Below are 12018 nucleotides of genomic sequence, written 5' to 3'. Positions count from 1 at the left end.
GGTTGTTTGGGTTAACCAATAAGCCCAGGTCTATGGCTTAATTGTTTCAACATCTATACACTAACATCCCTATCACCTACTTGGTCAGAAACACCGCCTCCTGCAGTGCTTTGGGTTTTCCTTGAAGGTCTCACATTCAAATACTTACTAGCCCAACTTTGTTTAGTTTATGGGACATTTAATAATGAAAGTCCAATGACTTTATGGCTGTGATCCTGCAACTCATTCATGGGCAGACAGTTCAACCATGTACTCTGAGGACTAGGGTGAAAGTCACAATCAACTTGGAAATGTCATTAATCTGAAAACAATGTAATAAAATCCTAAAATGAAACTAACTCAAAGATGGCAGAAAAAACATTTTGTTTAAAGTTCTGTGCATTTGTCAGCATTTGTGTATTGTCACTATCACCCTGTTTCCCAGTATAATCAGTTTCTCTTTTGCTGGAAAGACTCAAATATCAAAAGGGAACTAGGACCCTTGTAAAACTATTTTAATTTTTTTTAAAGTTTGCGTTTAAAAACTTTTTAATTGTCAACTTGATCTATTTTATTAACATCATTTTACATGCACACAAATCTATTAATTTTAGGACTTAATTGCAGTTAATTCATGCAATTAATTCAAAATAATGATAAAGCACAATTTTAATTAGTGTTTAAAAACAGAGTATCAATTGAAATGTATTTAATATTATGGATGTTTTTCTACTTCAAGAATATTTATTTAAATCACCACACAAATACACACTGGCTACGTCTACGCTGGCATGATTTTGCGCAAGAACTCTTTTGCGGAAGAGTTCTTGTGCAAAAACTCTTCCAGAAGAGAGCGTCTACACTGGCATGTGCTTTTGCGCAGGAGATGTGCTTTTGCGCAAGAGCATCTATGCCAGTGTACTGTAGACGCTCTCTTGCGCAAGAAAGCTCTGATGGCCATTTTAACCATAGGGCTTTCTAGCGCAAGAAATTCATGTTGCCTGTCTACACTGGCCTCTTGCGCAAGAACAGTTGCGCAAAGAGGGCTTATTCCTGAGTGGGAGCATCAGAGTTCTTGCGCAAGAAGCACTGATTTCATACATTAGAACGTCAGTGTTCTTGCACAGGAACTCTCAGCCAGTGTAGACAGGCAGCAAGCAGCCGCTTTTGCGCAAGATCGCACCAATATAGACAGAGCCACTCTGTGTTAAACCTCTCTAGGTTAGCACTCCCTGGTCCAGCAACATCTGTGGTCCAGCATGATTTTAGTTAGCTGGATGTTCACTTTTCATAGGTGTGACCAAGTTTCCCATGGTTCCATAAAGTTTGTTTACAGCCATCAGTCCTGGCTCTTGGTGTTCTGTGCCTTTTATTAAGCTCTAATTTACCTCTAAAGATCTTTAGAGAGTCCAGTAAGCAGTGGAAGTGTTGGTAATGCTGCTAGACAATACTGACCTCCCATGATCCGGCAAATTCTCTGGTTTGGCACCAGTCAGGTCCCAAGGGTGCCGGACTAGAGAGGTTCAACCTGTACAGTGGCTCCTTATATTTTAATTAGAAATATTTGCACTGTAAAATGATAAACAAAAGAGTATTTTTCAATTCACTTTATACAAGCACTTTAGTGCAGTCTTTACCATGAAAGTGCAACTTACAAATGTAGCGGGGTTTTGTTGCATAATTGCGCTCAAAAGCAAAACAACTTACAAATTTAGAGTCTATTAGTCTACTCAGTCCTACTTCTTGTTCAAGAAATCACTTAGAGAATGAAGCCTGTTTACATTTATAGGAGATAATGCTGTCCACTTATTTGAAGTGTCACCTGAAGGTGGGAACAGGTGTTCCCAGGGTACTTTTGTAGCGGCATTGAAAGGCATGTGTACCAGATATGCTAAATATATGTATGCCCCTTTATGCTTTAACCACCATCCCAGAGGACATAATTCAATGTTGATAATGCTCATTAGAAAAATGCATTAATTTTTGTCTTAATTCCTTGAGATATGTCTCCTGCTCTGTTTTGCCTGCATTCTGCCATATATCTCATGTTGTAACAGTTTCAGATGATGAGCCAGCATGTGTCTATTTTAAGACTGCTTTCACTGGCAGATTTCACAAAACGCAAAAAAGGTACCAATATGGCATTTCTAAAGACAGCTGCAGCACCGGAACCTATATTTAAGAATTTGACACTCCTTCCAAATTGTTAGGAGTTGTGGAGCATTGTTTCAGAAAAAGCAAAATTCTGATGAAGAAACTATACAACCCAAACTATTTCCTACCCCTGGTTTAAAATCTGCCCCATGATCTAAAAAGGTAGAAAAGGGTCATTTGACCCTTGCAGCAACATCTGTCCAAATTGAATAAGGACTTGATATAGTGTGCTGTGTGTTGCTGATCATCATGGCTATGTCTAGACTGGCATGATTTTCCGTTAAAAGCATTTGCGGAAAAGAGTGTCTAGATTGGCACGGACGCTTTTCCACAAAAGCACTTTTTGTGGAAAAGCGTCCGTGCCAATCTAGACGTGCTTTTCTGCAAAAAAAGCCCCGATTGCCATTTTTGTAATCGGGGCTTTTTTGCGCAAAACAAATCTGAGCTGTCTACACTGGCCCTTTTGCGCAAAAGGACTTTTGCCCGAACAGAAACAGCATAATATTTCTGCAAGAAGCACTGATTTCAGGCAGTAGGAAGTCAGTGTTCTTGTGGAAATTCAAGCAGCCAGTGTAGACAGCTGGCAAGTTTTTCCGCAAAAGCAGCTGCTTTTGCAGAAAAACGTGCCAGTCTAGACGCAGCCCATGGGAGTGTCTGTTCCACATAATACCAGAGGAGATGGAAGATATCTGTTTCTGAAGCTTCTATTCCTGCTCTCTCTGTTGCGGACCTGTTGTTCCCAAGTTCCTGATTACTGGTCAGCTGTTCCTTGTTCTTGTGTGGTGGGGTCCCTGGCCTAACACTGAAGTGGGTGGATTTTAACTTTTTAACTGTGATTAGTGGTTGTTCTTAGCAGACGGCCATAGTTGACAGATGCTAATTTAAGGGATGAACATGTATGGGACTGGATCCTTACTAAAGATTTTTCCTAGATATATATGATTCCTTAAACTAGCTCCCTTTGAAGACTGGAGCTGGAATAGTGGTGTACCATCATGTTCGTAATAAACCTTAAAAAATCCAACTCTCCTACTATACTTGCTGAATACCTTTTTCTACTGGTGGACTGTTGAGAACTGTTCATATTCTGCCAAATGGAATACAGTGGACTTAAGTGGTGGGGTCTAGTTTACCCTCTCAGGACTGGTTCGCCTTGTCTCAGCTCCAGTGCATGCCGCGTGCCAAGGGGCCTCTAACATCTTATTTCTTGGAGGGAAAGAAAAAAAATGGTTAAGTAATTCGGGTTATGACTGGGCAGGGGAGTGTTAACTCAGCCACCCTTGCTGCCAAACTCCCTTGCCACAGCCAATGGAAACACCTGTCCCAGAGGGTGGCCTTACTCTTTACCTAGGAATAATCCCTCCCTCTCCAACCCCTCCAAGGAGCCTAACTCACTTGTCTCTCCCACAGCTCGCCCCTTAGCTGACAGGAGAGTTTTCTCTCCTCTGTCAAGCAGCATTAATCACTGCCTGAAGTAGCAAGTGCTGGTGCCTGGCGACGGGCTCAGACCAAATCTCCCGCCGTCTGCCCTGGATCGGAACAGTAACTGTCCGATGTCCTGGGGGATCCAGGCTCCCCTGGAGCCGGACTGAGGAGCCTGGAAGGGACAGGGCCTCTGAGCCACCCCAAGCTAGAGGAGCCGCCGGGAGTCCTGTTGCCGTGGCGGGGGCGGCCGAGAGAAGTCTCCCCGCAGGGCTTGCTGCAGCTGGTCCCCGCCTCCGCTCCCGGTCCCCGTGCCTCCCGTGTGCCCCAGCTCAGCTGGCCGCGCTCCGGGCGCTGGGCGGCGCTGCAGCCCCGCTCTGCCGGCTGGGAGAAGCCAGAGCGGCGCCGCCGCCGCAGCGTCTCCGCCCCCCGCCATGGCCGACGTGGAGGACGGAGACGAGCCGGTCGCCCCCCACTCCCACGCGGGCTCCTCGGGCTCCAAGGCGGGCGCTGCCGACAAGATGTTCTCGCTGAAGAAGTGGAACGCGGTGGCCATGTGGAGCTGGGACGTGGAGTGCGACACGTGCGCCATCTGCCGGGTGCAGGTCATGGGTAAGCGTCGGCCGGGCCCGGCCTGCTCGCTGCCCCTTCCCAAATGGGAGGAGACCCCCGTATCCTGGGGGGAAGGGCTGTATCTCCTCGCTGCCACCCCCGCGCAGGCAGAGCCTCACGTATGACAGGCCTGTTTTTCCTCACTGGCTGGCCCCTCACCAGCAGAGCCCCACAACTTGGAGGGGGGGGGCTTGTATCTCCTCACTGTCCCCTCTGGAGGGCGTGTATGTCCCCTTGATATTCTGGAGTAGGAGGGGGGGGCTGTACCTTCTCCCCCCCCATAGGAAGAAACCCACATCCAGGGGCGAGGGGCTGTATAGTCTCACTGCCCCTTACCACAGGGAGAGCCCCAGGTAGTGGGGGCCTGTATAGCCTCACTGATCCTTCCTCACATGGGGAAAGCCCCACATCTTGGGGCTATCTGAATCTCCTCATTCCCCATCTTCTCCCCCTCCCCCAGGGCAGAGCTCCATATCCTGGAGGGGCTGTCACTTTTCACTACTCTCCTCCCCCCCACCTCAGGCAGAGTCTCACATCGTGGCAGGGAGAGAAGCTGTATCATGTCACTGATCGTCTCTCCCTGGTACAGATGTGAACAATTAACCAGTTATTTGGTAAGCATCCCCTTTACTGGGTGATGCACTGGTACCCAAGAGCAGCCCCCCATTCGTAGCCTATCCTGGGTAGAAGGCAGCTCTAGCCCTACAGGGCCCTGGAGTAGAAGCTAGCCACCCAGTGTGGGGTGGGGGCAGGGCGCAGAAGCTGAGGTCAGTCCTCCCCCCCCCCCCATATGGCTACTTGTTTCTGCTCCCATTCCCCTCAGCCAGGAGCCTCACACACAGGGGGTGACAGCCCACTTAATGGCTTAACCAGTTGAACCTAAAGTTTAACTGGTTAACTAATTAACCAGGATTTAACATATCGACTCCTTGGGGAGAACCCTGCAGAGCTGAGGCCCTCACTGCATTCCTCCCCAGGAAGACCAGGATTTCTGTTAGAGCTTGAATAGACTGGTTTCCTTCTTCCCGGCGCTGACATGTTTGCTGGGACAATACCAAAGCCCACAGATGGGGTCACTGAGCAGTTGTGTACCTGCCCTTAATTTTTACAGGGACTCCCATTTATATAGTGCTTAATGTCCTACCTCCGAGTTTGTCCTATGCCTAGTAGAAATTGCATAGAGGATCCTGTGCTTGTACCAATGGCTGATGTAGATCTCTGTGTGTTTGTACCAGAAATAAATCATTAGATGCCTCACCTAAGCAATCAGTTTTAACCTGTAATATTCATACTGTTTATTTCCTGAAATAAATTGCGGTTGCTTGACATGGCCCAGCATCTATCATATAGTGAGGAAACAGAATAAACAGCCTCTCAGTAGTAGGGATGTTAACAGATGAGCCTGAGCTCATCAGTTAATGCGCATAGTTACACGTAGCCCCTCCTCCCCTGCATTGCTGCCTCTGATACAGGGAGCTGGTGTGAGCTGGTGCATGTGGGGAATGGGCTTAAAATTTGGCTCCCTGTGAGCACCAGCTCCTGCCTGCACTCCCCTCCCTGCTTCTGCCTGTGATAAAAGCAGCGAGGTGGGAGGGATGTGGTGCTGTGGGAGCTGGTACGTGTGGGGAACCAGCTTTTATGCCAGCTCCCTGTGTATATAGGATCCTGCCTCCCTCTTCCCCTGCTCCCCAATAGAAGCAGTGAGGAGGGAGGCAGATAGCTCCCCAGGAGCTAGTACTCTTGGGGAGCCTGCCTAAAAGTTATCTCTCCATGAGTACTGGCTCCTGCCTCCACCCCCACTTCTCACCCACTGCTGCCTCTAATATAGAATATTATAGTTGTCTGGAATGTTGTGTTCATCCCTCTGGGGCATCTGGTATTGGCCACTGTCAGCAGACAGGATACTGGGGTAGACCTTTAGTTTGATCCAGTATGGCTGTTCTTTTGGGGCTGGAGCGGGGGCTTGCATGTAACCGTGAATGTTAACTGATGAGCTGAGGTTCATTGGTTAACAGTTTACACATGTACACTATCACATCCCTACTTGTCACGTGCTAGTGGAATATCTCCTGCCCAGTAATATTTCTGCAAATTTACTTTGGCTGAAAACAATATTTAAAAGTATCTTAAATTTTACAGATTAAAATATTGATAGTGTAGCAATTGCATTTATTAGTTGTGCAACCTAAGTAAGAGACCAACGGAGAAATATTATACATATTTTTAAACTGTGTAATCTTGTTGTGGACAGAAAGAAATAAGGTTATGGGACTTGCAGTTCAAGTAGTACTTCTCCCTACATCAGCTGCTGCTCCACACAATGAAAGCACTTACTGCTTCTCCCACTTCAGATTCCTCACCTAGTCAGTCCTCACTTTATTAAACAGTAGAATGAGAGTGCTGCTGAGGCAGCTCTATTTCTCCAAATGACACACAGGAGAGCTCTTCGTTTAGTGGACAGTGAAGAATTTCACTCATTATTTATTATTTGTATTAAAGTAGCACCTAGAGACCCAGACATAGTTGTTATAAGGGTTATTCAAACAATAAAAAGTGGTTCCCTTTCCTGAAGAGCTTCCTGTCTAAAGCAGGAAATTCAACAAACAAGAAGGGAAAGCACACAATAGCAGGTGAGATGACGGTAATCATCATGATCGTTAGTATCTGCATAAAATTTTTTGAAGGCGTCGTGATAAAGGAGTGTTTTAAAGAGAGATTTGAAAGGACAGTATGTGGCTTTACAGATTTTTACAAGGAGCTTTTTCTGTCAATATGGAACAGCATGGGAGAAGGTGCTTGCAAATGTGTTATGTAGAGGAATTATATTCTGGTGGAAGTTTAAGGTACTCCTCAAGTAAAATTGATCTGTTTTTTAAAAAAACAAGAAAGAAAGGGGGGGGGGGGTAAGCAGGTTTTAATACTAGGTTGAAGAACAATAGCATTGTGAATTATTTCTTTAAAAAGAAATGCTACCATCTGAAAAATAAATTCCTGAATTTGGGGGTTGTATGTGTACTTGCCAGTGCTCTTGTTTAATTTTTAAAATGCTTAAATGGATTTGGCACTAGTCTCCCAAAGGTTTGTCAAACAAAAAGAAGACTCTTTTTTGCAGCATAGTTTGTGCAAATATAACAACAACATGGAGGATGAGAAGAGCTTGCTTACAGCTGCCAGTTCTTTCTAGTGTGTGTGTGTGTGTGTGTATGTGTATGTGTATGTGTATGTATATATATATATAAAATATTTGATATGCATATAATTTTAATTTTCTTTTTATCTCTTAAATACAGTTGAACTAAATGGCAGAATTCTAGCTTTTACCTTTCTAAATATGATCCGAAGTTAATATTTACATTAGAAAAGCCAGTTTTAAGAATTGTGTTCTGAGCATCAAATTGAGTTTTGTTCTTGTTTACTTTTAGATGCCTGTCTTAGATGTCAAGCTGAAAACAAACAAGAAGATTGTGTTGGTATGTAGTGATTTCATTCTCTTGTTTTTCAGCAAAGGCATTTTCTCAGTGGGAGGCTTTTTAAAGTTTAAAGCTCATATTAATTTTATTAATGCACAAAAATAAACTGCAGAGCATTACTAATGTAAAAGACACACTGTCATAGAAAAGTACTTGACCGAGAAAATCTGCAAGTAGTCATTTATATATATGTATGTGACTAGGAAGAACTAGTTACACAATTCAGGACATCTCATTGTAGGCTTTTGATTTAGATAGGAAATAGCTACTATCTCTTCTTCAAGATAGGTACTAGAAGATATTAGAGATGTAAGCAAGTAGTCAACTACCTGATAAGCCTAGGCTTATCGGGTAGTCGGGTCGCTACTCATCTACTCGCTTCTCCCTTCTTTTGCTGCCTCTGTATCAGATCAGAAGCTGGTGCTAGGAGGAGTCATCTTAAAAGCCAGTTCCCCCCAGCACCATCTCCGTTGTGCGCAGTAGAGCAGGGAGGAGGAAGGAGCCAGGGGAGGCAGAACCGTAGCAGTCCTGGAGCTGGCGCAAGCCGGGACTGCTCAGTCCCAGCTTGCACCGGCTCTGGGAGCTACCCCCACTGCAACTCTGCATGCCTGGCTCCTACTACATTTAAACTGCAGAGCTGCAGCGGGTATAGCTCTTGTACCTGGTGCACACCAGGAGAGAACATCTCCCCTTATCGACTAATCGTATAATTGATACAAATTGTATTGACTGCATGATTAGCCAATTATCCACTTCTTAACATCCTTAGAAGATATAACAGAAGAACTTAACTAAAACATGCAACTGTGGAATAAAATTTTGACTTGATTAGAATTTGCGAATATGCCCTTAAACCTTTAGTATATAATGAAAAATCAACACCGAAACTATACACTAGCTATACTTAATTAATCAACCAGTAAAAATAAGGCAGAATTTAGCCAGGCAGTGGATGTTTCCAAACCATTCACAGACTTCACTCATCCCTCAAAAATGTTCCTAGTATTATGTATTATTTATATCATGCACAGCAGTGTGCTAAGCATTCTACAGATGTGTAAGACTGATGACACAGACATAATCCTATTGAACAGTGTTCCATTTATGGAAAATACTATCAAACCAGTGACACCAAACTCAATTAGTAAATCATTCTAATGTAGTGTTGCCTCAAATATAATGATCTTGTATAATCTGAAAAATGAGTTAGATTGTCAGTACTCTTAATTATGAATGTAGTTTGTTCATCTGTATTAAGCAGCATAACTAAAACATATCAAGTGTTTTTCTTTTCTTTCAGTTGTCTGGGGAGAATGTAATCATTCCTTCCACAATTGCTGCATGTCCCTATGGGTGAAACAGAACAATCGCTGTCCCCTCTGTCAACAGGACTGGGTGGTCCAGAGAATAGGCAAATGAAAATGTCAGTTTTTCTGTTGAACGTGTTTGAAGAAGTATATGTCTGATGCCATATACCCATATGAAGAGAGGAACACTCTAACTATGGTGTGATTCATGCAATTTATATCTGTTAAAAGAATGTTATGGGTTTTGTTGCGGTTGAACACTGTAGTGTGTTGCTGTACCATTTTGATTGGTCTTATGTCAACATCTTTTCACAACTAAGGCACACTACCTTAGAGTGTAGTGTTCTGGGTGTAAATTTTAGCAACTACTTAGAAATGATTTGCTGCAAAAAAGACACAATTACAGTCTACCTTATATTTTTGGTAAGGAAATGTAAAAAACAATGCATTCAAAAAGAAGGCCTCATTCATAAAATTGATATGATGTATAACTGAGTCAAAACAATTTTTACCATGCGCAATACTACATCCACACCAAAGCACCATAAATAATTTTGCTTTACAGTGATGTTTGGACTCAAATAAATAGTATGTGAAACATTCATTTTATTGTGTGTTTTCTCTCGGTCCTCCTTTCCCCTACCTCCAGTATGGTAGAAATCTTATTTATGTTCTAGTGCAGACTTGTTTTTGTGATGACTTAAAAAAATCTGAATTTATAATTCATTGAATATTAACGGCCTTTTCTTTTATAATATGTATTTTGATTCTCCATCATGCAGAATAAACTGGTACCACATTAGAATTTTTACTGTTATTTCTAATAAAAGCAATATCTTTAATGCAGCATTGGACTATGTTAATAATCATATTTGAAATTAATTAGTTGGTGTAATGAAAATAATAGTTAGGGACTAGCAGACTCATGGATGGATTTCAGATAAAATGAGAACTATGTCTATAACTTATTTAAAAAATAATTGACAAAATAGATGTTACAAAAAAACACATGGTAATTAAATATAGCAAGAATTTATTGCAGCACATTTTTTCATCTTTTCAGTATAGGTAGGTCTATTTTGGAACATGTTTTGTATCTATTTGTCTGTTTCATCAGATTGGTAGATTTATATTTTCATGTAATAACAATTGTTGTTTTGCTTTTTGTGGCTTCATAATTTCATTTAGTTATTATTCGGTATGTACAACCCTGTTTTAATTTTTGTTTTTCTTGTATTTAACGACTTGCCTTGTTAGTGTGTTTTTTGTTTGTTTGGTTATCTTTGCCCTTGCATGCCTACAAGAAACACATGGCCTATTAACAGTATTTTAGTGAGTTAAATATGTGGCAAGTTTGAAGAATTTGTGTTCTGATAAGGTTGTTCTAAACTACGTCTGATAGGCTGATTGGTTGGCAGGTTAGCTGACCATGGCCTCTTTGGCTATGATCAAATATTCCAGCAAGAATGCCCTTACACAGGGCGGTGACCTACCTATTTGATTGCATCATGCTGCCATCTGTTAGCAAGCCTATCTATACTGTATGTTAATACTACCTGCCAGGAAAAAGGTGGAGTCACTGGAAGTTGAGCATCTTGATTAGCTGCAATCTAGTAGGAAAACATTGTATATTCACAATGCTTTTGTATACTAGGCATAGTGAATGCCCGTGAAAATGATGTAGAATATGAGGCAAAAATAGGAAAAGAACAAGTTAAAAAATACAGACAAATTAGATGTCTTCAAGTCACTGGGGCCTGACGAAATGCATCGTAAAATACCCAAGGAGTTGACTGTGGAGATATCTGAGCCATTAGCAATTATCTTTGAAAAATCATGGAAGACAGGAGAGATTCCAGAAGACTGGAAAAGGGCAAATATAGTGCCTATCTATAAAAAGTGAAATGAGGACCACCTGGAGAATTACTGGCCAGTCAGCCAAACTTCTATATCTGGAAAGATAATGGAGCGGATAATTAAACAATGAATTGTCAAACATCTAGAACAAGGGTGGGCAATCATTTTTGAAGCAGTCGGGGTCTGCACTTTTCTATGGTGCAGTGTTTGGACCGGAGGTTGGGTGCAAAAGGGAGCTTGGGTTAGTGAATGAGGTGCAAGAGTTTGGGTGAATGAGGGTGTTGTGGCCTGGGGCAAGCGTATTGGGGTGCTGGGGTCCAGGAGGGGATATGAGTACAGGAGAGGATTCCAACCTGGGAGAGAAGTGTAGGAGGGGACTGTGGGAGAAGGGTGCAGAGGGTTTGAGTAGTGACTTGGGGCATGGGATTGGAGTGCAGGAGGGCATTGTGACAGTCCCCCAGATGTTTTATGAAAATTGGCTTATGAATATAAATATGCGTAGCTTGGAGATGCTATGAACAAAATACTTCATGTAATCTATCAATTTTAATCATACGATCTGTATACCCTATTTTGTATCATTTGCATGTATCATTCTTGTATGTGAAGTTAGAAATATGAAGTATGAGCCTTTATAATTTAAATATAATTTAATGAAAACCATTATTGGTGCCTCACTGCCTACCGCCCCCCCCCTCCTCCCAACCTTAACTTGGTAATCAACTTAACAACTTGTAAATAGCTTTATTTGTCCATTAAGTCCAGAAGGTGGTTGGTCCTAAGAAAACATGTGACCATATCACCTGGTACTGGGATCAGTTTTTGAACCTAGTAATTTTCCATGGAAAGAGGGATGTAAAACAAAAGATTCCAGTGCTGGGGAAAGGTAGTTAAACAGTGGGAAACTATCAGCCCTTTGTCTTCAGCTGGCCAGGAAAACCAGCCTGGGACACTAAAAGGATACAAAGAGGGCTGGAGACCCAAGTCAGAAAAAAAGAGTTTGTCTCTGACTTGAAGATTGTCTAAAATAAGAAGAGCTCTTTAGGGTAAGAATCTGCATGCAGTGTTTCTTAGTGGATTAGAACTAGCTATGCATTTTCTATTCACTTTAATTTAGTAACTTTGATCTGTCTGTTTTCTCTTGCAACCCACTAAATGCTACTGTTCATACCTGCCTATCTCCCTTTCATTGATAAAGGGGAGCTTACCTGAGTGAG

General features: G+C 42.5%; 1 protein-coding gene across 2 annotated transcripts; it reads left to right on the top strand.

Moving 5' to 3' along the window:
• Nucleotides 1–3866: 3866 nt before the first annotated feature.
• On the top strand, nucleotides 3867–9548 carry RNF7 (ring finger protein 7). Of its 2 annotated transcripts, none has more exons than XM_075937635.2 (3): nucleotides 3867–4160; nucleotides 7590–7637; nucleotides 8938–9548. In XM_075937635.2, exons 1-3 carry the CDS (start codon nucleotides 3990–3992, stop codon nucleotides 8992–8994), a joined length of 276 nt encoding a protein of 91 aa, XP_075793750.1. In that variant the 5' UTR covers nucleotides 3867–3989; the 3' UTR covers nucleotides 8995–9548. The 2 variants fall into 2 exon arrangements, with proteins under 2 accessions (XP_075793750.1, XP_014427411.2); XM_014571925.4 differs by having other exon boundaries at nucleotides 3921–4167.
• The last annotated feature ends 2470 nt before the right edge of the window (nucleotides 9549–12018 follow it).

The sequence above is a fragment of the Pelodiscus sinensis genome, chromosome 10 (assembly GCF_052426305.1).
Source record: "Pelodiscus sinensis isolate ZL-2025 chromosome 10, ASM5242630v1, whole genome shotgun sequence".
Taxonomy (NCBI): domain Eukaryota; kingdom Metazoa; phylum Chordata; order Testudines; family Trionychidae; genus Pelodiscus; species Pelodiscus sinensis.
The sequence above is the reverse complement of the archived record's forward strand: the minus strand, read 5'-3'. Positions and strand labels throughout refer to the sequence as shown.